The sequence below is a fragment of the Salmo trutta genome, chromosome 30 (genome assembly GCF_901001165.1).
Source record: "Salmo trutta chromosome 30, fSalTru1.1, whole genome shotgun sequence".
In the NCBI taxonomy this organism is placed as follows: domain Eukaryota; kingdom Metazoa; phylum Chordata; class Actinopteri; order Salmoniformes; family Salmonidae; genus Salmo; species Salmo trutta.
In genome coordinates, this window is record NC_042986.1 from 23032119 (window position 1) to 23058946 (window position 26828).

General features: G+C 50.2%; 1 protein-coding gene across 1 annotated transcript in view; it reads right to left on the reverse strand.

Moving 5' to 3' along the window:
- Positions 1-843: 843 nt before the first annotated feature.
- LOC115168882 (protein bassoon) overlaps positions 844-26828 on the reverse strand; it is a 170208-nt gene continuing 144223 nt past the window's right edge. Inside the window, exons 4-11 of the mRNA XM_029724407.1 lie at positions 16927-17391; positions 9662-16291; positions 5131-7576; positions 3780-4681; positions 2321-2426; positions 1431-1562; positions 1225-1280; positions 844-940 (exon numbers count right to left, since the gene is read on the reverse strand). Coding sequence (XP_029580267.1) covers positions 1240-1280; positions 1431-1562; positions 2321-2426; positions 3780-4681; positions 5131-7576; positions 9662-16291; positions 16927-17391 — 10722 coding nt within the window. The 3' untranslated portion in view covers positions 844-940; positions 1225-1239. The remainder of the gene's footprint in view (positions 941-1224; positions 1281-1430; positions 1563-2320; positions 2427-3779; positions 4682-5130; positions 7577-9661; positions 16292-16926; positions 17392-26828) is intronic.

Consider the following 26828-nt stretch of genomic DNA (forward strand, 5'->3'; position numbering starts at 1 on the left):
GTAGAATTTGCCCTAGATTACATGCTCTCTAATAAAAATCATCTATTAATGGGCCTTATATTAACCGTCTGAGGTAAGATCAACACTCTTCATGAGGGTTGTATTACATACACTGGACATTGAGCCCTTCTCACTCTTCTCTAGCCCTGGTTTCCCATTGAAACATGACCTAGAGCTGGCAGTTCCACTGCATGTATTGCTGTCACAGTAGTATGGCTGTAACTCATGCCGAGGCTGACAGAGAGCCAAGGGGTCAAGGGTCAGTGTTCATGGCAGGGTTAGCACAAGATGCAGTATTGTTTTGCTGTAAACAGGATAGGCCTACTATATGCAAACAATAGCAGGAGCGACTTAACTGCAACATATTATGGAGATTTATCTAATATCTACCTTTGCTGTGACCTAAACCTTTACCATAACATAACTTCATAATTGACTATAATGGTAAATAATGATCATTGTTTTGTTATGATTATTGTGTCATTAGTGTATTACTAAGGTATACACCGGGCAGTTGTGTTTTATGTGTCTGTGTGCATTACTTACTGTCTGGCCGGCCAGAGAAATCAGCATTGTTTCTCTGCCATTGTGTGCGTAGACCTGGGACATGCAGCATCCATTGATTCCTGTCCTCGTTGGCTGAATGAGAGTGGGAAAAACCAAAATCAATCAATCTTGAGCTGGTCGATCATGTCAGGTGTTCTCATCTTTTCCAGTTGTATTTTAAAATGCTGCAACTTGAAATATTCACTGTATGTGTTTACAAGTTCAGCAGAAAATAGAGATTTTGGACTCACCAGTGCGCTCAGATATCTTCTCTTCGTCGCTGTATTTCTCCCTCCCTCTCTCTCTCTCTCTCTCACAGTAAAACAAAGCGGGGGTCTTCCTAGGTTTTTCTGGTACGAAGCCTCACGACATCCTCCATAACATTTACAGACACCTGAAATCACGCGACGGTGAGTCACCTACTTGTTACTTACTGAGGTGAGCTGTCATGCTGTTATAAAATCCTAGTTCAGGACTCAGGAGAGACACTCAAACCTGCACAAAGTGCACTTAAGACCTCCAAAAATGTCACAAAGTGGTTTGGGGAAAAAACCGAACCACCCACATACAGTGGGGAATATATCATGAGGTACAGTGGTTCTGTCTATAGCCAAGCACACTGTCATCTCCCAGGCTGTGTTAAGGCTTTCTACTCGGTAGTGCCAGGTGAACACTTACCCTCATCTCAACACCTCACCACAACGAGGTGAACTTCTTGCCGAAACCGGAGATAGCTGATGGATGAAGATAGACAGATGGAGGAAGATAGATAGACAAATGGATAAACAGAGAGAGAGAGAGACAGGTGTGATTAAGCACAATGTAACAATTAGAATGCATTAGAGTCTGAGTAACAACATGGAGTCTGAACTCTAGCAGGGCACCTTCTCCTAGTTTTCCTGCTGCCTCCGCGGGGTTTCCTGGTAGGACCTTGGAGAGGAGACTCTCCCCCTCCATCCCAGGTTGACCCGCTGCCGCGCTCCCGATGCCACCGGGTCTAGGGGCGGCCTTGGAGCCTGCAGGATGGAGGGAGAGGGGAGGAAGAGGAAGAAGGATGATGATTAGAAAGACATTCTTTATAATCCAGTTGATGCCATACTCTGTTTTCGTGCACACTATCACAACAGTCTGAAGCCAGTGTATTTATCAGGAGATGAATTTACACCTCAATCTGATACCCCGTGGTGCTTCAAAGGCCACACAGGTTTACACACTGACTCTGACCCTGGTGTCTATTTCTGCAACACAACTGTCTATGCAGCTGTCAGTGAGGTGAAGATGATGGGACTGTATAGACTACTAGAGCATGTGAACACAGACCCAATTGAGCCATGACATGGAAATGAACCTTCCCTCTCTGTTTCCTGAGTTAAGATTATCCATCAGCTTCCCAGGGCCTTCTCAGGATTAATCGCTGGGATTAGACAGGACACCCGTGATACCTGATTACGTAACACTCTGATCGTTTGCATGTCTGTCTGTCTGTCTAATGCAAGGGTGTCAAACTCATCCCAAGTAGGGCCCGAGTGACTGCAGGTTTTGTTTTTTCCTTTCAATTAAGACCTAAACAACCAGGTGAGGCGAGTTCCTTACTAATTAGTGACCTTAATTCATCAATCAAGTGCAAGGGAGGAACGAAAACCTGCGCACACTCGGCCCGCCTTGGACTGAGTTTGACATGTGTTCTAATGCCGAGGAGAGTACAAGTGTACTAATCCCTCTCAGTGAAATGTTCAGTGGGTGGAGCAGTGTGGATGCAGGCAGGCATACTTACCGATTCCTGTGAGTGGGGGTTGAGGTGTTTTTGCAGGCTGGGCCGCCCCTCCTATGACAGCTTTGGCCCCTATGGCAGTCACAGGGGGTGTGTTTGCGACAGGTGCCTGTTGGAAGAGGGAGACAGAGCGATGAGGAACACGGATGGTTAAAGGTGGAAACAGACTGTATACCATTTATTCTGTTCTGATGCACTTAAAGATTAGCCTTATATCATGGTGACCCCTGCTAATATCCCATGCCAAAACGTCATTTGACAGACATATTGAGAATGATGAGTATTAGCAATTAGCCAGAGATCGTTTCCTCCCTGCCAACCAACCAGCTGTGCATCTAAATGTGCATCGTGATTTACAAACTGGGAATATGATCTCTGTAACGGGTTATTGGAAAAAATATAACGTATTTAATTAGCTTAGCATTGTGGACGTTTGACAAATAATCAAACATGATCTGTTTTGCATTCACTCTACCCTGTGAGTGGATGCAATGCTCCACAATTTAGCATTTTGAATCAATGATTTTTAATCATTCAATGGGCCATTCAGAAAGAACAGGCACCGTTGACAGTTCAAATCAATGTGGGACAGGATGAATGTGATTGAATTAATATGATTTCCTAACAACTGCATTTCCATTTCACATAATAATAATCATACAAACTCTGTGTCCAATCTTCCCACTGTTTGTCCCACCTGCCTGTATTCCCCTCTGATTTCCATAATGCCTCAATATAAGTGTCAAAATACCCTAAAGATGTATATAAAAATCTGACACAATACCAAGTATGTCGTCAGTTTAGGCTACAGCATAAAGATCCTAGAATTCATATAATACAGGATTTCTATGGGCTACAGTACAGCATTATATGTAAAACACAACACATAGTCGAAAGACTTTGCACATTGTATAGTTGTGTATATTAAAAACAAGGTGCTGTATTCAGAGACATAACTAAACAAACAGGGAATGGAAGGCTTGAGAATGATTTGCAGCGGAAGACATTTTGGGGGATGAATCTCTCTCCTCCATTTGAGTGGAATAGACAGTGGCTGTTACACTGCCACTATCTTCAGCCACAGTGCTAATCACAATACTAGATAAGGTCTTCCAACAGGGTTTCGCACACTGAAATAAAACCTCCTCTCAGAGTGATGTGCTAGGCCTTATCAGAGAGACAGAGGGAGAGAGGGGGTGGAGAGGGCGATGGAGAGAGCGGCATAGAAATGGGGGGGATGTAGAAGAGAGAGGAAGGGGAGGGAGACAGAAGAAAAGAGGTAAGAAAGAGATGAGAGGAGAGGGAGAGAGGCCACCAAACACCTCTAATGATGTTAAATAACGCGTTAAATAATCATCTACATACATTTACAGTATTTCTCATTATAGTTCATACATTTCCAATCTAGTGTCACTGACTGTAACCACACTTGTATTGTACTAAGTCATAATCCTGTACTCACCACAGTTGTTGGCAGTTGCCCCATTGTGCCTCCTGCCTGTGGCTGGCGACTGGCCTGACCAGGACCAAGCTGACCAGGCTTTGCCTGTAGACCCTGCTGGGCTTGGCCCGGGCCCAGAGGCTGCTGGCCCCCAGGAGTGGTGCCTGCAGGAATGGTGCCTGTCTGCCGTGCCGCCGAGGTCTGGGGCTGCTGCTGCAGCTGGGTGCGTTGGCCTGGCTGCAGCCCGTCCTGCTGGGAGGTAGGACCCTGTCCCCTGGAGCCTGGAGGCCCACTGGTGGAGCCCTGCCCACGTCCAGAGCTGCCCTGGCCCCTGGAGGTAGAGGAAGGGTGGCCCTGGAGGTCCTGCTGCTTCCTGGAGGAAGTCCGCCCATCGTGAGAGGACGAGGACTTGGAAGAGCGACCCTGGCTGTGGTGGTGGCCCGACGGGTCCCTGGAGTAGTCCGATGAGTGATACCCCCCCTGGGAGCGGGAGTCGCCCCTCTTTCCCGACGAGGACATCTGGCGGGAGTCGTGGCGCATGGACGGGTCTTTGGGATGTCCCTTGGAGGAGCGAGAGGAGCGGGGCTCGTCCAAGTGGCGGGACGTAGAGGAGTGTCTCCCGGAGCTGCCGCTGCCATGGGGGCGGTGGTCCCGCGAGGAGGAGGAGTGACGGGCTTGGCCATACTCGTCCTGGGGCCACAGGTCCTCCTCTGGGGGCTCGTCGTAGTCGTGGTAGGTGTGCTTGACGTGGCGGCTGCGGCCGGACGAGGAGTGGCCTCCACTGCCGTAGTGACGGGAGCCAGAGCGCAGGTCCCTGGGCTTCTCAAACCAGTCTGTCTCCTCTTGGCCAAGATTGTAGGCTTTGGAAACCAAGAGCAGATCACAGTCAATCTCCAAGTCCGACGGCGACAGAGGCATGCAGACTGAGGCCATGCAAAAGAAGAACGGGAAGGAGAGAAAAAAAAGAAGAGAAGTCGATATTTACCCCCATGCATAATATGAAAACACGGCACACATAAAAAAAGACAACAAATGTAAAACACTGATAAGTTAATCACAACAAGTCAACAAAACCTAACTTTTACAAGACAACAACAACATTGTGTAAAAGAAAATGATGCACCTCAGAAGAACATGCGAGAGAAAGTGATGAACAAAGTGAAGAAACTGGACACGCGGATCATGCAGATTTGGCACAGGGGACAGCACAGACAGCAGTCAGTCAGTCGGGACGAGAACTGCCAGTATAGCCCTCAAGACGCAACACCAGGGAATCATGCAACGACTCTCTCTTTCTCTCATCTAGCCTTATCTGTGGGTGGGTGGGGGACGTTTATACGTGGGCAGAGACTGGCATTCAGCACCCATTTACCTTCACTGTCTGAAACAGCGCAATGCATATCGTCTATAATGTAAGAATCGTCTGGTTTGTAGACGTGAGTCCGGGGCAAGTCTCTCATGTGGTCTTGCACATCAGGCAGGGAGTGGCTGGAACCGTACTGGCCATAATACTGATTACTACGGCTGTCGTACAGCTCTGGGCCCAGGGAGGAGGCCCGCACATGAACACCCATGGAGCTCAGCAGGTTCTCCTCCTCCGAATACTGGGAGCGCATGGGGGGTCTGCCCCGGCTGTATCCCGCCCTGTACGACGAGCGATCCCTGTCCCCATCTCTCTCATAGGAGCGGCTGCGGTAGCCGGCATAGTCCCGGGACGAGATCTTGTCCATGCCATAGCCTGTGGAGCGTGAACGGCCCGAGGTGTAGTACATGCGCTCGTCCTCCTCGGGATAGGAGTATCGCTTCTGCTCATAGGCACTCTTCCTCAGGCTGTAGGCCATGTCGTCCTTCAGCTTCCTGGCCCGGGACACTACGGTGCAGCTGCCACCGCCCGACATGCTCATGGTGTACGAGGCCAGGTCAGCCTCCACGTCGCGTGCCTCCTCGATGGGGGAGAACTTGGAGATCTTCTGCTCCATGCCTTGCTTGCGGTGCTTGCTGCGCTTGGAGGACATGACGGCCGGAGCCAGGCTCTTGGAGGCGTGCTTCTGGACCCCGGTGCGCTGTGCGCCGTGTTTGGTGTAGTCATCATAGTAATAGGAGGATCCCCCACCCATGCTAGTGCTGCTGCTGCCCACTACTCGGCCATATGTGTCTGACCCTCGTGGGTGGTAGCTGCTCTTACCCCTGCTGTGGTGGTCGTACAGGTCTTCCTCCCTGGTCAGCTCGTCCTCCGGCCTGCCGTAGGAACTCCCTCCTCTCGCCGGGCCGCTCTCCCCCATGTAGCGTCCACCATGACCGTCGCTTCGATGCATGTCTGCCACCATGCCGCCCAGGCCGTCCTTTGTCAGCTCACTGATGTCGTCGCACATGACGTAGTTCCTTGGGATGTTCTGCTCCAGGCTGGCTGGGCCGTAGAGACCGTCCTGTGCGTAGGTGGACGGGCTGTCAACCGAGTGCAGACGGTCAGATGGAGTGCCGTGGCCATAGCTGTTGGCCACTGTGGTGGTGTACTGGCCGTAGGAGCTGGCTGTAGTGGTGGTATAGCAGTAGGTGTTAGCTGTGGTGGTGGTATACTGGCCGTACGTACTGGCCAGGGTGGAAGTGTACTGCTGTCCGTATGTGTTGGCAACTGTCGTGGTGTACTGGCCATATGTACTAGAGGCTGTAGAAGAGTATGGCCCATAAGTGTTGGCCATAGTGGTACCACCAGTATACTGTCCGTATGGGGGCGCCCCACTGGAGGAAGAGTAGATGGCATCTTGGGCTGTGGTGGTCACCACTACAGTGGGGTTGCTTATGACCTCATAGTTAGTGGGCATCTTGTGCTCCAGGTCAGCCAGAGAGGTCTGTCTGGGTCTCTGATGAACAGTGAGGATGTCTGCCTGGGGCTGGTAGGGAGTGGTCTGGCTAGGGCCAGCTGGGTAGGACACCTGGCTGGGGTATGGAGAGGTGTGGGTGGGGTAGGGAGGTTGGCCAGGCTGGGCAGGCTGGAACCCATGGTGGCTTGGTTGTTGCTGTTGCTGGAGCAGTGGCTGCACCCCCTGCTCTGTCGGGTAGGGGGGCTGGCTCTGGGGGTATGTGTGGGAGGGGAAGGACCCCTGGGTCTGGTAGGATGGGGGAAGATGTTGGGTCTGCAGGGGGGTGGGCTGGGGAAGAGCTGCTGCCTGGGACACTGAAGGGTAGGGGGGCTGGTTGAAGGCTGCAGTCTGGTAAGGGGTGCCAGGCTGGGGTGCTGGAGCTGGCTGGCTCTGGGGGTGGTATGACTGGTAGGAGACGAAGGAGGAGATGGGAGGGAACTGGGCGGCTGTATTGAGGTCGCTGGTGTACTGGCTCAGTGGTGCTGTGCTCGGTCTGGTCAGCACCCCGTTGCTCTCGTAGGAAGCTACAGCCGCCGCCAGCCGCAGGTTATTCAGCTCGCTGTCTGACATGTAGTCTCGCGGGTCGCCCATGCAGCGCAGGTAGGCCATATCCCTCCTCTCCCGCTCCTTCACCAGGGTCTCCTTGCGCTGATGAATGCCCAGCTCCAGGTAGCGCAGCTTGGCATCAATCTCCTTCTCCTCCTCCTCCAGCTCCTGCTGCTGCTTGCGGAGCTTGGTGGACTCCTGCTCCACGGCCTTCAGCTCGTGGGTGAGGTCCTTCAGCAGGCTGGCTTTGGCTGCCAGACCTGGCCTGGACCCGGCCCTCAGGGAGGGCACAGCGGGCATGTACATTTGGGGAAGGGCCGGGGTGATGATGGGGAGGTGGCTCTCCTCTGGAGGGGGGCTGGGCAGGGTCCTCTTCACCTTCCTCAGAGCGCTCTGCTGCAGGGCAGCAAGCTGCAGTGAGACGGGACAGGGCCGTGAGAGCAGGGGTTAGGGTTAGCTAGCACAACAAAGCACTGCACATGTGACATAGATATGAATTGATTCTCAAGGACGATACTAAAAACTAAAGTACATTCTTATGGTGTGATTGTACATTTTTTAAGGTGCCTGTGCAAAAGAGAAAAGCAATAAACAAATGTTTGCTAGCTTAAATGGTATTGCTTCAGTTACTTTGCAATACAAAGTAATACAAATGTCTATAATCTAACATGTCCACTAACATTTCTCTATTATGTTAGATCCTCAGCCATGCCACAACTGTGTAGGCAGCACAATGTGAGTGTGTAATAGTTAATTACTTCATAGTTTAATTGTGGTAATTAAGCTTGGATTTCCATTGGGGGTTAAATTAATCACAGCCTCAGTCTCCAGAAAGGTTGGGGAAGATAGCCCCAGTATCTGTCAGCAACATTACTGTTTAATTATGACAAACTCATGAAGATGCTCCCAAAGCAGTTCTACATAATCTCAGTAAATGTTTTACAACCATACACCTCTCTTCAGAAATTCTAGTAGGGTGTCAAATAAGCCCATTTAATACCCAATAATATTGGAGGTCTTAGAGAGACAAGCTATATTCAGTCATGCCATTTCTGACAGTCGTGCCAGTTCTGACAGTCGTGCCAGTTCTGACAGTCGTGCCAGTTCTGACAGTCGTGCCATTTCTGACAGTCGTGCCAGTTCTGACAGTCGTGCCAGTTCTGACAGTCGTGCCAGTTCTGACAGTCGTGCCAGTTCTGACAGTCGTGCCAGTCATGACTCCACGTATTCATCTCCTTCAAATCCTCAATATTTATGAAATCAACCAATTTCAAGTCTGTTTGTTTGTCTTCCAATTAAAAATGTATCTACTCCCTGTTTCTTTTCAAATGCTATTCAAATGTAATACTCAGGTTCATCATTACTCTACAAGAACTGCCACTGAATTCCACACAACTTTTTTCCGTACAAGATTAGGTCAGTTCGCCATCACCCACATTACAGAGGTCAGTCATTTTTTGTTAAGTCTCCCTGACCCCCTGACCCCCTGACCCCCTCAAACACTGAAACAGCTCCTTCAACAACTCCTTCAACAACTCCTTCAAATACAAAATGAAAAATATCTACTGGACATTCCACTCAATGACTCATCCCAATAGTTTCCTGCCTATCGGTCACTTACTTTGATTATGCATTTTAATAATGCATCATCCACCCCAAATCATAATTTTTTCCTTTTTCTTTGTGTAAATCTCAAATTATTTATTAATTGGTCTTAAAAATCTGGATACTTTTTTTCTATGGTTTTATACATATTTGAAAGAGGGAGGTGCCTTACAAGCCTCTCAGTTTTTTTTAGCCTGTCCTGCACACGCTTCCATTTGCCTTTTAAATTCTTATCATACTGTTTTGTATGTTATTGTGTGCAAATAAATAAATACATAAATTAAAAAATCACAAAAGAAAGCATTGTTCACAAATACGGCGGACGGTTCACTTAAATTTCAGAATTCTTTCAGCATTTTCTTCCCTTCATAGTAATCTGTATATAAGGGGGACAAACGTCAATCTTTAATTTGCCATTTAAGCAAGAGTAACAAACCGTTGGAGTTAGTATTGGAGGAATGGAGATATCATTGTCAGGTTTTGCCTGTAATGATGTTAACAATTTCTTGCCAAAAATATCAACTTTAATGTAGAGATACTTTGATAGTGTTCACTTAGGAAGTTGTGCATTAGTAAGATGTTGGAGGACATGCCTCAATGGTGTTTTTTTAAACTAGAGATCTGTCAGTGTTAAATGTGTGTAAATTGTCTTGTGTGTTATATGTATAGTATAACATTGTATGTTAATGTACTGTATGTTTATGGGGCCACATTTTAATATCAGTCTGTCAATTCGATACATTCTGTACTACAGTAGAATTCATACTCAACATTAAAAAGACAACTGTCTATGTGATGCTACGATTTAAATAAGACTCTTTGCTCTCTTTCAGTCTCTGCATGTGTACAGAAATAGCTGTTGAGGACAAAAGGCTTGACCTTGTGACCTACCTGGCTCTGAAGAGCTTGCTGCTGGTACAGGTTTAGCCTGGCCTTAGTGTGCTCGTCAGTGGTGGGGCTCAGCAACTTGGGGTCAGACATGGACCTCTGTGTGTTCCTAATAGGGCGGGGCATGCTGGGGTGGCGCTGGGGTGACTCGGCTGTGTAGGCCTTCTGCTGGGGAGTGACATGGGCCTTGTTCAGCCCACCGCTGGAAAGGGAGGTCTCCAGCAGGCGGTGGGGGGAGACAGGGGACACAGGGGAGTAGAGCACCTGGGGGGACTTGGGGGGCTGACGGATCAGGCTGGAGAGGGACTCGTTGTGGAGGTGGTTCATGGGCTGGGTCTGGGTCTGGTAGCTGATCTCCATGGGGTCAGACCTCCTCCTGTTCTGCTGCCGCGGGTCGGCAGAGCCAACCAGCTGGATACCCGTAGAGTAGGGGCTGATGGTGGTGGGCACGCTGAGCTGTGGCACCACCACGCCCTGAGACTGGGCCTCCACATCTGTTTGGCAGGCTAGGCTTTGGCCCTTCTGGGTCCTTTCAGGGCCTGAGATGTAGTGGACGATCTCCACTTTGTTCGGGTCTGGCACAGTGACGTGGATGGCCGGGGACACCTTCCCCAGCTGGTCTGTTTCAGTCTGGCAGGAGCAGTCTCGGATGGTCTGAATGGCAATGCTTGATGAGGCGGCCGTCTTAGAGGCTGCGTCAGTCTTGTGGTCGGCCCCGGGATCTGAGTGTCTGGAGAAGCGTGAGCGTCTGCGTCTCACAGGCTGCTCCCACTCCACTTTCTCCTCATCGTCGTCGGTCTGGACGCTGCGGTCCACGCTACGCCTGTTGCGTCTGCGCCTAGACATGATGTACCTCTCCTCGCCGTCCTCTTCGTCTGTCTGAACGCAACTGTCCACGATCCTCCGGGCTCCGTAGAACTCAATGCTCTCGCCCTCCATTCCATCCCTCAGTCGGGGCATGGAGGTGGAGTTCTGCTTTCTCATGTTGGTCCTGGTCTCCATCTGCTCCTCGTTGTTCCTTAGACACATGTCTGAGGAGGAGTTGGGCAGGGACCTGAAGCCCATTTGGTTTCCATAGCGCTGCAGCGTCTGGCCGCTCTGGTCCAACTGAGCGGCTGCGGTGGCTGCAGCAGCAGCTGCAGCAGTCTTCTGCCTCTTCTGCTCCTCGAGCTGCTGCTGGATCTGGTCAAGCTGGGCTTTCTGCTGGGCCAACTGCTCCTTCTGCATCACCAGCTGGTTCTCCCTCTCAGCCTGCTGCTGCTGCAGGACCTGCTCCTTGATGGTCTGCAGCTCCTGGATCTCCCTGTGCACCAGCATCTGCTCTTTCTCACGGTGCCGCTGCAGCTCCATGCGCTCCCTCTCCAGCTCCTCCTGCAGACGCAGCTGACGCAGCTTCTCCAACTCCACGCGTTCCCGCTCCATTTGCAGAAGCTGTTCCTGCTGGCGGTGCATCCTCTCCTCCTCAGTCTCGGTCTCCGGGTTGACAGGGCCGCTGGAGGGTGGGGTTGGGTGATGGGGCTGGGTGCTGCTCTGGGGCCCAGTGTAGCTTTGTGTTGGCGGGTAAGCATGGGCTGGAGGTGGCTGGCTCTGGGGTGGATGCTGGCCCTGAGGGTGGAATTGAGGTTGCATGTGCTGGGGCTGGGCTGGGGGCTGGTTCTGAGGCTGGACCTGGGGCTGCCCTGGGGCCTGAGTGTGGAGGTGAGCCTGGGTCAGGTTTATGGGCTGCTGCTCGGACTCCGTTGGCAAGCTCACTGAGGCTGATGTATGGGCAACAGGAGATTGATACGGGGGATCAGATCCACTTGATGTCACAGAGGGCTTCCCTAGGTAGATTGGGGTATCCTGAGTGGTGGTGATGGCGGCCGGCATGCTCACAGGGGCCAACGTCGTAGATGGGAAGACGTTGGGAGCCGGATAACGGTATGGGGCCTGTCCAGACATAGGCATCCGTGGGTTCACAGGCATCCTGGTGAGGCTGGCCAGAGGCACAGGTGTCATATTGGCTGTGGGTAAAGGCCTATACACTCCACTTAATAGCGGGCGCAGCACTGAGGCAGGCTGGGTAGTGATTGGCAAGGTGGAGGCGATGGGTGTGTTGATGGTAGAATAGGTCATCCCATCGGCAGACCTCATGGCAGACGGGTACATGGCTCGGAGGCTGGCTTGCCTGGCATTGATCATGTTGGTGAGCGCTTGGGTGTGAGAGATTGGCTTCCCGTCAGGTCCATAGAGCATATTTTGTCTCATAGAGTTAAGCCTGCCACCTGGACCTGTTCCTCTGCCTACACCGTATTGCACAAGCTCCGGGTTGCTCCCATAGCGGTCCATTGAGTTGAGGGCAGCGCACATTCGACTGATCTCTCTGGCAGTTGTGGCACTGTACTGGGCCAGGTTGGACTCCTGGAAGTTAGCGAGGTCTCGGGGGGAGTAGCCGTAGTCAGAGCTGATGTTTGACAGGGAGTTGAATCTGCGTATGGGCAGGGCAGTTACAGTGATGTCACCTCCATGGCGTAGGTCAGTGTAGGAGCCATACTGCATGCCCAGTCCGAGGAAGCCTCCCTCATAGGTGTGTTTCATGGTGCTGAGGTCCACAGCTAGCTCTCCAGAGGTCTGGAAGTGTGGATCCATCTTGGAGTGGTAGGACTGGAGTCCGGCCTCTGCTAGGTTAGTGTCAGACATCGAGGGCTGTAGCCGGCCAGGGAATGGTAATGTGTAGGCTTTACGCCCGTCCATAGAAAACTCCTGATACTGGCCCTCCTGGTCCGACTCATAAGAGAGTGGTGGCACAGAGTGTGGTCTTGGCTCTTGAGTGGCCACTTTCTCATCAACATTTGGCTTTTGGGAGAATGGTCCACCAACGCAGCTACCTCCAAATGGGAGGCGGTACACTACATCACAGCAAGCTGGTTGGTTCTCAGCTTTGATCTGCCCCCCTGTGAGGTCCACGGCATCCTGGCCCTCCTCTGTCTTCACCAGCTGGGTCACTGGTCCTCCCTGTGGGGCTCCATCCATTTGGACCATCATCCCATGAGGCCCACCCCCAGCCAGGTTCATCACACCTGCCGGGGTTGGTTTGCTCTTCAGCTCCAGGGGACTTCCAGTGCCGTAGATATCAGGGGCAACGGCAGGGGATATAGTACTGACCACGGCTGGGGTATTGCTGGTTTGGCTGACCAGAAGGTCTTTCTTGAGCAGCGTCATCTGGCCTGGTAGGTTGAACCGAGCTACGGAGGACTGCTGCTGCATCTGGTGGTGTTGCTGGAGCTGTTGCTCCAAGAGCTGCTGTTGCTGTTGAAGCTTTTGCTGCTGCTGGAGAAGCTGCTGCTGCTGGATGCTCAGGTCCTCCAGCTTGGCGTCGATCTTGGGGATGGATGGGTCAGTGGGAGGTGGTTTGTTCTGTGACAGGCACATAGCTGAACCCATGCCCTGACCGAGGTCAACTCTGTTTTGTAGAGGGTCCCCATAGACCATGGGCTGTTGGGGCTGTGATATGAACATGGAAGCGGCCACCGTGACGCTCATCGTGGTTGCAGTGGATACCATTACGTGGGGCTGCTGCTGGGTGTTCAGGTTCATGATGAGGGGCTGGATGATAGTGGAGGGGTGGCTCCTCTCGGGCACGCTGGTGTATTTGCGTGTTTCTGTGGCCAGGGAGGTAAGATCCATGCCATGGGCGGTCATGATAATGGGAGCTGCGTTAGTGGCTGTTCTCAGATCTACTGTTCTCAGATCCACCACACTCCTACCATGGATCATCTGGCCTGGCTCGACACTCGAGGTCCCCGGGATGCTGGAGATCCTGCAGAGAGAGATGTTGTCCATAGACATGGAACCACGGCTGTAGGTGCTAGCTGTGGTGACCATGCTGGTTCCAACACTGACCTTCTCCAGCTTCTGCATCCTATAGAAGCTGTGCTGAGGAGACTGGTGGTATGGAGGGGTGTCTGGCGGACTGGCCTGTGGAGAGTAGCTGTCAAAGGTCGACTGTCGGATGAATCTGGTGGGCGAGGATAAAGGTGACGTGGCGGTGTTGACCGTCATTGGTTTCGCAGGGCTTGTGGGCTCTGCGACCATGTAGGGGGCATGCTGGGAGGATTGCTGTCTGAAGAGACGTGGGGATACGGCCCTTTGAGATGTCTGTGTCCCCTGGGCCATCACTGGGGAGGTGGGCCCCGAACCAGCCGACAGAGCCCCTATGCCTGGGCTGAATGTCTGAGTGGATATTTCGGCCCTCCTGGAGGGTGAGCGACATGGGCTCTCGGTGGGCGAGGCTGAGGGAGACAGAGGGGGGCTGGAGCTCTTGTAGTATGAGTACATCTTTGGCGAGCGGGGTTCCATGACATGCTCTGAAGATGTCGCACTCTCTCTAGCTTGGACCCCTCGGCTCTCGCCCACCCTCCTCGCAACCACCTCTCTTTGGCTGTATGCCTGTGTTATCTCCGCTATCTTGCTGCACACATTTGAGACGGTTGTGGTTGAAGTGGCAGGTCCTCCAGTTTGTCGACCATACATGATGGTTTGGGTGGTCGTCATTGTTTGACTAGCACTTGTGTGAGAGATGGTCACTGCATCCCGTGAATAAACCCCGTAGGCTGCTATTGTGGTGGCGGCCGCCACTGGAGTAATGCCATTTTTACCCGTCTGGCTCTTCATCCCGGCTTTATGGACATCTTTGGAGTAGTGTTGTGTCACCCGTACATCAGGGATCCTTCCTCCGGTCTCAGAGAAAGTCACAGGTGCAGAGAGCTGAGTGGGGCTGTTGCCAGGAGTCAATAGGTCATTGGTCTGCTCAAGCAGCTTAGCGAAGGCCGACCCTGTATCTAAAAGCTGCTTATCTGGATAGGTGCTGTCGTCTATTTCCACCTGCTCGTCTGCCTGCTGCTGTAACTCCAGGGCTGAGGATTGATGCATCTTAGTGATGTTTTGGGAGGTCTGGCGGATCTCTTCGTAGATGTCTCCTGTCTCTGCCGCCTCGTTTTCATAACTAGTCTCAGCCTGCTCGTACTCATACTCATCTTCATACTGTTGGCCATTCGTGTCATCCTCATATGCACTGTTGTGTCTCCCTTGTTGCTGCTGCTGTTGCTGTTTTTGTTGTTTCTGCAGCAACTCGGCTTTCCTCATCATTTCCTCATACACCTCCTCAGCACTCTTCAGGGGCTTGCTGCTGGAGGGCGTGGTGGTGGTTGAGGTCGTCGACGACTTCTCAGTAGGAGAGTACAGAGACATGAACGTGGGCAAGTTATACTCGCTGCCAGACTTGTAGAGTTTAGACTCGTATCCCTCAGCCTCTGAGTCAAGGCTCTGGGGGGAGTATTCTGAGGCAGAGGATCGGTGGAGCTCCTCCATCTCAGCAGCTTGTCGTAGCTCCTCAGTAGGGGAGGCATCCTCGATGGGGGAGAGGTTGCTGGGGGGCGTCTTGGATCTCTCCCTGCGTCTCTGGGCCCTCAGCTCCTCCTTATCTCTTTTGGTCTTCCTGGCCGTGCTGCGGATCCTCTGTTGCTCCAGGTCCCTCATCTTCTCCTGCTCCCGCAGCAGCTCCTCCTCCTCCCTCAGCTCGTCCTCCTCCGAGGAGTCCTCAATGGTGGGCAGCAGGGGGCCGTGGGAGCGGTGGCGGGCCTTCCTCTGCTGCTTGGCGTCCTCCAGTCTCTGCCTGCGACTGGGACTGCTGTCGCTGTCTTCCTCCATGGAGGAGATGGAGGTGGGGGAGGTGCCAGAGTTGTAGCTGGAGGTGGTGGGTGGTAGGGTGGAGGAGTACTCACCCCTGGAGCGCTCCTCGGGAGACCCAGTCAGGCTCTCCATCTCCAGCTCGGGCTCTCGGTCCAGGCTGAGGTCGTTCTCATTGTTGAGCTCCATGTCGCGGCTGTAGCTGTTGGTGTTGTTGAGCTCGATTGTCTTGAAGCGGCGCAGGCCCCCCAGACCCCCCTCCTCTCCTTCCTCCGCAGAACATTTGTAGATGTCGCTGGAGCTTTTGGTGTCCTCCTCAAAGCTGCTGGACTGGTGAGAGAGGCGGCGCTTCTCTTTCGACAACTCTGAGATGTGCTTGTGTGTTTTTTTAGGTTTTTGGTAGCCGTAGCCTTCGTCCTCCTCGTCCTCCTCCTCCATGTCCTCCTCCTCTTCCTCGTTGTCCTCGTCAGCGCTCATCTCCATGATCTGCCTCCTCATGAACTCCTCATCTGTCATCGGCTCCGGCTCGGCCACTTTCTTCTCCTCTTTGGGAGCGGCACTGCTCTTGTGCTCCTGTTTGGACTCCCAGTCCCCTCCGTCCTCCTCCTCCTCTTCCACAATGTCCTCCAGCTCCTCGTCAGAGTCATAGGCCTCCGGGGTGATGGACAGCGACCGGGGTCTCTGCTCTCGGTGGTGCCGGCCTCTGCCCCTTTCGCGCTCCCTCTCCTCAACTGGCAGGGTCTTGCACTCCAGCAGGGGCCTCATGGAGCTCTCCAGCTTGGTGATCTCGGAGGGGCTGGGGGGGCTGCCACGCCCGCTGATGCCCCTCTCGCTCAGCTTCATCTCCTCCTCCTGGATGAGGCCGATGATCTCGCTGTGGGAGCTGGAGATGCCGTCGGAGGAGTAGCCTGTGTCACTCAGGCTTTGGGGGCTCCGCGACAGGTCCTGAGTGCTGTTCTTGGTCTCCTAAGGGGATAGACAGAGAAAGACAAAAGAACTAATAAGTAAGCCATAAGAAATCAGCCAAAAACAATACATCCGACCAGGAAAAATACCTGAAAAAGACCTGAAAACCCCCGAAATGATCTTATGCAATGACTATTCTAACCATTTTATTCGTAATGTTCTGCTCCTCATAGAATTCCACCCATACTCACAGTGAACATTAGAGAACAGTGGGGATTAGAGTGGAGCACTTTGGTATTCACATCAGCACTAATTCAGAACCACTAACTAAGGCCTTGATGGCTTTGCATATTCATGGTTGTACCAATCTTAATGCTTTATATTTCAAGAGGAGCGATGGCTAAAATGAAAAACATTAATTTTCTCTGTGTGGATTAAATTCGTCAGTGCTATGGCTGGCGCCTGCTTCATCAGCATTATTTTCTAGACGTCAATAATAAGGTGCAGAGGAAGAGGGAAGGCACAGAAAAGATTGGATCCCATTTTCTAATCAATTACTATACTGTGGCTATAAACTAGCAATACATTATCCCATTTCAAATCCACTGAATGTCCTACAACCAACATCTTGCTTTAATATATAACAACACAGCCTTATCAAAATGTATTTCTGGGACACCTAAAAGGTGACTTACATCATATCTTGACTTCTTTATCTCTTTTACTGGTGTGATTGGTTCTCCCTTCTTCTGAGTCGGTTTGGTGTCTATGGCGGGTTCCACCAACTTGTCTGGTTTTGGTGTAGTCTCTTCCGTGGCCTTTGGTTGTTTCAGGGGCTCGATTGCAGGTGTAGGTGTGGCCTGGACAGGGGCCTTTGTGTCTCCAGGTTGCTTCGCTGCAGTTGGTTCGAAAGGTCCGCTCCCCAGGGCTGTCTGGGGCTTCTGCTGCTGCGGCTGCATCTGTCTCGGCCCTTCCTGCTGCTGATTGGTCAATTTTTGGAAGGGTGGCTGCTGAACAGGCTGCTGACTGGCCAGTGCCTGGTGGCGTGGAGAACCCATTGGTTGGTGCTTTGGAGACGGATGAGATACAGGAGAGGGATCCCGGAGCCCTCCAGACATCAGTCGCTGGGTCTGGCAGTTCAGACAGAGCCATTCTTTCTTCTGCAAAACAAATCAGAAAAACAAGAGAGAGAAAGTGAGGAAGTGAAGGGGCTACAGAGAGTAGGTACTGAAGAATATGACAAGAGTAGAACATCACTCCCACATTTCATGTTCATCTCCACTGTGATTCTGTGGATAAGGACAAGAGTGACAGCATGACTTCACTGTGATTAAGTCTGTGGGTCTCAGAGGAGAAAGTAGTACTGTCTATCGGCAGACTGCTACCAGATCAAGAGATATCACGCTTCTTTCTACAACACATCTGGGGAGCCGGCACACATAGCAATGATGTTCCCATAACAATGGGACTGAGTGGCGGCCCAGGTCCACTACTACAGTATACTCCGAGAAGTAAGCCTCTTAAAACTATGAAGCATAAAAGCCTCCCTGAAAGAGCAGCCAAACTGTTTAATAGTTTATTTCAAGTAGTAGTGTTTAGTTTTTTCTTTCTCTTAAGTGTGATTAGCAAAGCCACAAATTATATCCCTATTTCTCATTTGCTGGTGGACTCATAACAGCGATTGCTCTTAATACAGAAAGCAATACTGTGGTCCACTCCTCTATATTGATCTGACCACAGTGCAGACATGTTTTTTTGCCCACACTGAAGACGTCTATATCAGTCCGCTAATACAGGCCCAGTGCAGGTAAGGGGAGGGTTTGGCCGGCAGGCTGGGCGTGTCCTTGTCCCATTGGGCACTAGCGACTCCTGTGGCAGGCCAGGCGCAGTGCAAACTGACATGGTCACCAGGTGTACGGTGTTTCCTCCGACACATTGGTGTGGCTGGTTTCCAAGTGGGCATTGTGTCAAGAAGCAGTGTGGCTTGGTTGGGTTGTGTTTCGGAGGAGGCACGCCTCTTCGAAGTCTGTATGGGGGTTGCAGCAATGAGACAAGACTGTAACTACCAATTGGATACCACGAAATTGGGTACAAAAGAAATGTATATATATTTTTTTAAGTTTATTGAAATACCTTGCAAATACAACTTATTTCTATGTGAAAACTGAAAAGGTCTATTCATTATTTTTCATTAGACACTGTTACCCAGAGTAACTGGAGTGCTTACATTTTCATACTGGTCCCCTGTTGGAATCGAACCCACAACCCTAGCATTGCAAGCACCATGCGCTACCAACTGAGCCACATCATCACAAACCATTTGATGTTTCAATGTACTCAATTACTGTATTGTGCATAGTTTTTCTTCATGGTGATGGAAAGTCTACAGGTACAAACCTAACTGACCAGCCTTTAGGCTACAATACAGTAATGTACACTTAAATTAAGTGGTTTGTAAGTACGGTAAATTAATACTGCACAAAAACTGGTTGTTTTCCATGTGATTTGATCATGAAAAATATGTAATTTGATGTTTTGTGTCTTTGCCCATAACTTTGCCCATTTTGATGTAAATGTTTGAGGACAGGGTGTTGTCCTTTCTGGAATCCATTATAATGACAATCACAGAGAACGGGACAGGGCATCACATCTTACAATTCCAACTATTGAATCCTGCAAGATACTGTTCTAAATTATTTTTTTTAAATTGCCGAAGCTGATATTTCTCTATTAATATACGTTTTTAATTCAGATTTTTCAGCACCCCTACTCCCCCCCCATATGTAGTGCATTATACATCTGCATATACTGTAGACTACTCAATCCCCCTCTCTTTGTACTGTATATAGCGCAGCAAGCAGCCCCCCCCTGCCCCTCTCAAGTTGGAAGAGAGCTATTTTTACCCAGGGTACCATTGTTCTGCTCTAGCGCACACTTTCCTCCCCTCCCCAGTTCTACTGCTGCTACTGCTGATTCTCCAGACCAGGCAGCACTACCCTACACTACACTACACTACACTACACTACACTACACTACATCACACTATACTACATTACTCTACCCTACACTACACTACACTACACTACCCTACACTATACTATACTACACAACTCTACCCTACACTTACCTACCCTTCTACCCTACACTACTCCACCCTACACTACACTACCCTACCCTACACTACACTACATTACACTACACTACACTACACTACACTACATCACACTATACTACACTACTCTACCCTACACTACACTACACTACACTACCCTACACTATACTATACTACACTACTCTACCCTACACTTACCTACCCTTCTACCCTACACTACTCCACCCTACACTACACAACCCTACCCTACCCTACCCTACCCTACACTACTCTACTCTACCCTACTCTACTCTACCCTACACTACTCTATACTATACTACACTACAATACTCTACACTACACTACTCTACTCTACACTACCCTACACTACTCTACCCTACACTATACTACACTACACTACACTACACTACACCACACTACCCCACACTACACCACCCTACCCTACACCACACTAGGCCTACACTATACTACACTGAACTACACTGAACTACACTGCACTACACTACCCTACACAATAGTACACTAGACTATAGCACACTCTCCTTCACTACAGCACACTACACAACAGTACAGCGAACTACACTCCACAACAGCACAATACACTACACTAGGCCTACACTACACTATAATACTCTACACTACCCCACACTCCACTACAGCACAATATACTACACTACACTAAACTACAGCACACTACAAGACACTACACTCCACTACAGCACAATACACTACACAACACTAAACTACAATACACTACACTACCCTACACTCCACTACAGCACAATACACTACACAACACTAAACTACAATACACTACACTACCCTACACTCCACTACAGCACAATACACTACACAACACTAAACTACAGCACACTACACTACCCTACACTAAACTACAATACACCACACTACCCTACACTCCACTACAGCACAATACACTACACAACACTAAACTACAATACACTACACTACCCTACACTCCACTACAGCACACTACACTACCCTACACTAAACTACAATACACTACACTACCCTACACTCCACTACAGCACAATACACTACACAACACTAAACTACAGCACACTACACTACACTACACTAAACTACAGCACACTACAATCCACTACAGTACACTACAATCCACCACAGTACACTACATCACACCACACTACACTACACTAAAGAACACTACACGACAACACACTACACTACACTGCAATCCACTACACTACACTACAGCAGACTACTCTACAATCTACTACACTACCCACCAATACAGCTGACTACACTGCAATCCACTACAGCAGACTACTCTAGAATCCACTACAACACCCACCAATACAGCATACTACACTGCAATCCACTACACTACACTACAGCACACTACACTACACTACAGCTCACAACACTACAGCCCACTACTACACACTATACTACACTAAAATCCACTCCACTCCACTAAACTACAGCACAATACACTCCACTACACTACCCTACACTCCACTACAGCACAATATGCTACACTGCAATCCACTACAGCACACTACACTACACTACAGCACAATACACTACAACACACTACACTACAGCACAATACACTACAACACACTACACTACAGCACAATACACTACACTACACTCCACTACAGTACCTTACACTCCACTACAGCACAATACACTACACTACAGCACAATACACTACAACACACTACACTACAGCACAATACACTACAACACACTACACTACAGCACAATACACTACAACACACTACACTACAGCACAATACACTACACTACCCTACACTCCACCACAGCACAATACACTACACTACACTCCACTACAGTACCTTACACTCCACTACAGCACAATACACTACACTACAGCACAATACACTACACTAGACTACCCTACACTCCACAACAGCACAATACACTACCCTACACTCCACTACAGCACACTACACTACAGCACACTACACTACACTACAGCACACTACACTACAGCACACTACACTACACTACAGCACACTACACTACACTAAACCACACTACACTACAATCCACTACATCACACTACACAACACTACAGCACACTACACTACACTGCAATCCACTACACTACACTGCAGCATACTACACTACAATCCACTACACTACACTACACTACAGCACACTACACTAAACTACAGCTCACTACACTACAGCTCACTACACTGCAGCATACTACACTAAAATCCACTCCACTACACTACACTACAGCATACTACACAACAGCACACTACACGACAATCCACTACACTACAGCACAACGCCACAAAAATGAGGACCAGTCAGCACAGAGCCGACCAGAGGAAGAAGAAGAGAACCGGAGAGGCCCAACGGGCAAAGACGAAGAGAAGGACGAGAAGGAATGACAGAAAAGATGGGAGAGAAGTGGTGGAGGGTGAGGAGAAAGGACGAAATAGAGCAAGAGTGATGAGAAGAATAAAGGAAGATGGACAGACAAATAAGAAGGAAGAAATGAGGGAGATGGGCCCTAGTCAAAAGTAGTGCACTATTGGGAATATGGTGCCATTTGGGACGCAGTCTAGAAAGTAAATCAGTGTCTTATGACAGCAGAAGTAAAATCCCAGTGGGATTGCTTCCTTCTACCCAGCCAAGCTCTTGATGAACCTCTTGATGAGCCTCTCAGAGCCAGAGTGAGTTATTGACTTCCATCCACACTGCCTCTCCACTCCGTGGAAGGTAACCACAGCCCAGTTCCCCACAGCTACTGTACCACCATCCGTCAAACCTTATCTTCTAGAAGCACGTCCTCCATCCTATTGACACGACTACTCATTATCAATCCCCCTGTCGAGCACAATTGTAAAGTGGACCAAAGCAGAGTGTAGAGGGTCTCATGCGGTGTTACAGTAATGCAGAACCCCTCTCTTCATGTGTCCCCCTCTTTGCGCCCCTCCCTCTGTCCTATTTCCCTGTAAATGCTCATCTGGGATATTGTTACATGGCTATCTGGGCTAGTTATCAGCTAGCGTTGCCTGCTACTAGAGGCAGCTCCAGTGGACCAGCTCCAGAGGACCGGTCCCTGAGTGGCATGCTGGTCTCTGGGAGGGAGGAAGGCAGAGAGGAATGAAATGAAATGAAGGAAGGAAGGAAGGAAGGAAGGAAGGAAGGAAGGAAGGAAGGAAGGAAGGAAGGAAGGAGGGAGAGAGGGAGAGAGGGAGGGAGGGAGATCCATAGAGAGGAACAGTGGAACATCCCTATGCATATTAGAGCTGTAAAGACATTTCACAGATCCCTGCTCCTCCCTCTCCTGCTCTCTCTCTCCTGCCATGCTAGGGTTTAAGGCTACCTCCTTTGACATCTCTCTATAGCTCTCCTGCTCTCTCTCTCCTGCCATGCTAGGGTTTAAGGCTACCTCCTTTGACATCTCTCTATAGCTCTCCTGCTCTCTCTCTCCTGCCATGCTAGGGTTTAAGGCTACCTCCTTTGACATCTCTCTATAGCTCTCCTGCTCTCTCTCTCCTGCCATGCTAGGGTTTAAGGCTACCTCCTTTGACATCTCTCTATAGCTCTCCTGCTCTCTCTCTCCTGACATGCTAGGGTTTAAGGCTACCTCCTTCGACATCTCTCTATAGCTCTCCTGCTCTCTCTCTCCTGCCATGCTAGGGTTTAAGGCTACCTCCTTTGACATCTCTCTATAGCTCTCCTGCTCTCTCTCTCCTGCCATGCTAGGGTTTAAGGCTACCTCCTTTGACATCTCTCTATAGCTCTCCTGCTCTCTCTCTCCTGCCATGCTAGGGTTTAAGGCTACCTCCTTTGACATCTCTCTATAGCTCTCCTGCTCTCTCTCTCCTGCCATGCTAGGGTTTAAGGCTACCTCCTTTGACATCTCTCTACAGCTCTCCTGCTCTCTCTCTCCTGCCATGCTAGGGTTTAAGGCTACCTCCTTCGACATCTCTCTATAGCTCTCCTGCTCTCTCTCTCCTGCCATGCTAGGGTTTAAGGCTACCTCCTTTGACATCTCTCTACAGCTCTCCTGCTCTCTCTCTCCTGCCATGCTAGGGTTTAAGGCTACCTCCTTTGACATCTCTCTATAGCTCTCCTGCTCTCTCTCTCCTGCCATGCTAGGGTTTAAGGCTACCTCCTTCGACATCTCTCTACATCTCTCTCTCTCTTCTCCTCTATCCTTTTCCCTAAAAGCCCCATTCCCTTTTGGTGCATTTTCTATTCCTGTCTTTCCCTGGATTTGTTCACCCTCTCTCAGTCTCTCTCCTATTTTTATTATCCTCTACTTCCCAATTTCAATTCTATTGTTTATTTTTCTTCTTCAGATTTTCCCTTTTCTTCCTTACCTCTCTAATGCTCTCTTCACCTATATTAACTTGGCCATCCACGGTGCAATATCCTCGACGCAACTACCGTTGAATTGCTCCACTTGAACTCCTACCAAGTCATGATCTTATAAAGACTGTTCTCAGAGAAAGGAGGTGAAAGAGTCTGTCTTTGTAATCACTGGTGGTGGTAACCCAAGGTGAGGACAGTATTTCTGATCCTAGAGAAAGGAGGCCCTATAAACGTAATGCCGTACGAAAGGAACACACACACACGCACACACACACCTCTCCTTTACCCTCAATCTTTCTTTTTTGCTCTTACTCTCTCACCCTTGTTCGCTCTTTCTCTCACACACTCACTCTCTCTTCTGCTAAGGGTTGAAGTGTCACTAATGCAGTTACCCACAAAGAGCTTGTCTTCCCACTCTAGTGGTTGACTGAGACGACTATCTGCCTGATTGAAAGGCTTCAGAACTGGCTGCCTGTGACCCGCTTCATTGAGTAGTGGGCGTCTATGGTCCTGAGAGAGGAACATAAATATACACTTCTGATCTGGCACCAGGACTCTACTGTATTCTCTATAGTTAGGACAAGGAGTAGGACTATGAATGTGGTTCGATGCCAAGCAGAGAATAAATCTGTTTCTCTCATATAGGTGGCCTATGCTCTGTCTCTCAGTCCTCTTGAGTATGTAATACCATAGTGAGAGTTAAGTCAGTGTGTAAATTAGGTTAGAAAAGCTACTGAGGTCAAACTATCTTATTTGCCTAGGACATACACCTCAAATAAAAGCACACCCAGCATTTCTATAGTGGTGTGTACGACACGTCTCGTAGGCCTTCTGTTGGAGGAGAGTTGCCAGCAGCGACATGGGACAAACTTAATCTCCTCTCCCTCCATCCTCCCTCCCTCCCTCGTCTCCTCTCCCCTCTCCCTCCCTCCATCTCCTCTCCCTCTCCCCCTCCCCCCTCCCTCCGTCTCCTCTCCCCTCCCCTCTCTCCTTTCCCTCTCCCCCCTCCCACCCCCCTCCCATCTCCCCCGTCTCCTCTCCCCTCTCCCCCGTCTCCTCTCCCCTCTCCCCTCTCCCTCTCCCCCTCCCCTTCCCTCTCCCTCCTTCCCTCCATCTCCTCTCCTCCCTCCTTCCCTCCGTCTCCTCTCCCCTCTCCCTCCCCCTCCCTCCGTCTCCTCTCCCTCTCCCTCTCTCCTCTCCCCTCCCTCCCTCCCCTCTCCCCCCCTCCATCCCCTCTCCTCTCTCCTCTCCCTCTCTCCCCTCTCCCCTCTCCTCTCCCCTCTCCCCTCTCCCGTCTCCTCTTCCCTCTTCCCTCTCCCCTCTTCCCTCTTCCCTCTCACCTCTCTCCTCTCACCTCTCTCCCCTCCCTCCCTCCCCTCTCCCCCCTCCATCCCCTCTCCCCTCTCCTCTCTCCTCTCCCTCTCTCCCCTCTCTCCTCTCCTCTCCCCTCTCCCCTCTCCCTCTCCCCTCTCCCTCTCCCCTCTCCCTCTCCCTCTCCCTCCGTCTCCTCTTCCCTCTTCCCTCTTCCCTCTTCCCTCTTCCCTCTTCCCTCTCCCCTCTCTCCCCTCTCCCCTCTCCCCTCCCTACACTGCACTCCATCAAAGGGTTTAGCTGAGGCCAGCAGATCTGTACTGAAGCACAGTGCTGCTGCTAGAGCGGATACTGGACACCACCATTTCATGATTCATCACATTTGTACAGCTGCTCTCATCAGACCTTAGAAGCATTAGTCACAGAGAATAGAGCGAGAGAGAGAGAGAGAGAAAGAGAGAGAGAGAGAGAGGAAGAGATGCAGGAGACTTAGAGGAAGTTGGTACAGCAAAGAAGTGGTAACCACAGATGGTGCCAGACAGTGAGAGTGAGAATGAGGAAGTGAAAGAGAGATAAAAAGAGAGGATTATACACTAATGACACAGTAACGACACAGTAAAGCTCCAGCTGTGGAAGGAAACTAAACCACATGCGACGGCCATGATAGATCAGAACCCAGTCTGGAAAGCTATACATGCACACACATGCTGTAAAAACACACAGGTCCAGAGACTGATGCTAGCCAAACATTGCTGTACTGTAATGCTGATAGACTTGAGGCAGCCCAGCCAGGGAGACTAGTGTGCTCTGAGCCTGCTGGTCCATGTGACTGACTAGCCCACAAGGATGTGTCGCAAATGGCACCCTACTCTTTATATAGTGCACAGAGCCCTATGGGTTCTGGTCAAAAGTAGTGCACTACATAGGGTACCATTTGAGACACAACCACACAATAAAATGCAGAGGGATTTATGGAATTTCAGAGACAGCGTGTAATCTTAATCCTGTTGCCAGCATCAGGCAGCTGGAGAGACGAGAACAGGGTGTCGATGACGTCCCTAGCCCCCCTCTCGCCCTTCTCTTGCACCCCTCTTGCACCCCTCTTGCACCCCTCCCGCCACTCCACACAGTGACAAATGTCTGGATCAGGAGCGAAGGATTTCACCTCCTGGAGGGAAAGGGGAGGAACAGAGGAGAGAGAGGGAGGGAACAGTGACAATCTCCAGTCTGTTGTGACAACATGTATACCGTGTGTAGAGGCTTGTCCTAATCATCATTTGTCCTAATCATTATTTGTCCTAATCATTTGTGAAACATCAGCAAAACCATACAACAACCAAATCATGGTAATTCAAGCTAAAAGCACTACTATTCCATGCAAGCCATAGAGGAACAAAATAAGTAATAACAAAAGACTGTGGCTGTGTCTGAAATTGCACCCTATTACTTAGTGCACTACTTATGAGCAGGGACCTGGTCAAAAGTAGTGCACCATATAGGGAATAGGACGTCATTTCGGATCCACACAGTGGCCTATCTCAGCGCCGAGGCAGAATGGTGACTGAGGTGAGACAGAAGACATGTAGTCCTGGACAGAAATAGTGAAGAGCCAATCCTCCTTGAAGTTCAACCACAATCTCCGAACAACAACTCCTTCTCTCTTATCTCCCACTTTCCCTTCTTCCGGAAAAACTAGATTTTTCAATTAACCTTACCACAACACACACACACACACACACACACACATCAATACCAGTATTACAGTGTTATCAGCAAGGCTGCAAGACTGTTTTCCTGATTTATACAGTGCCTTTAGAAAGTATT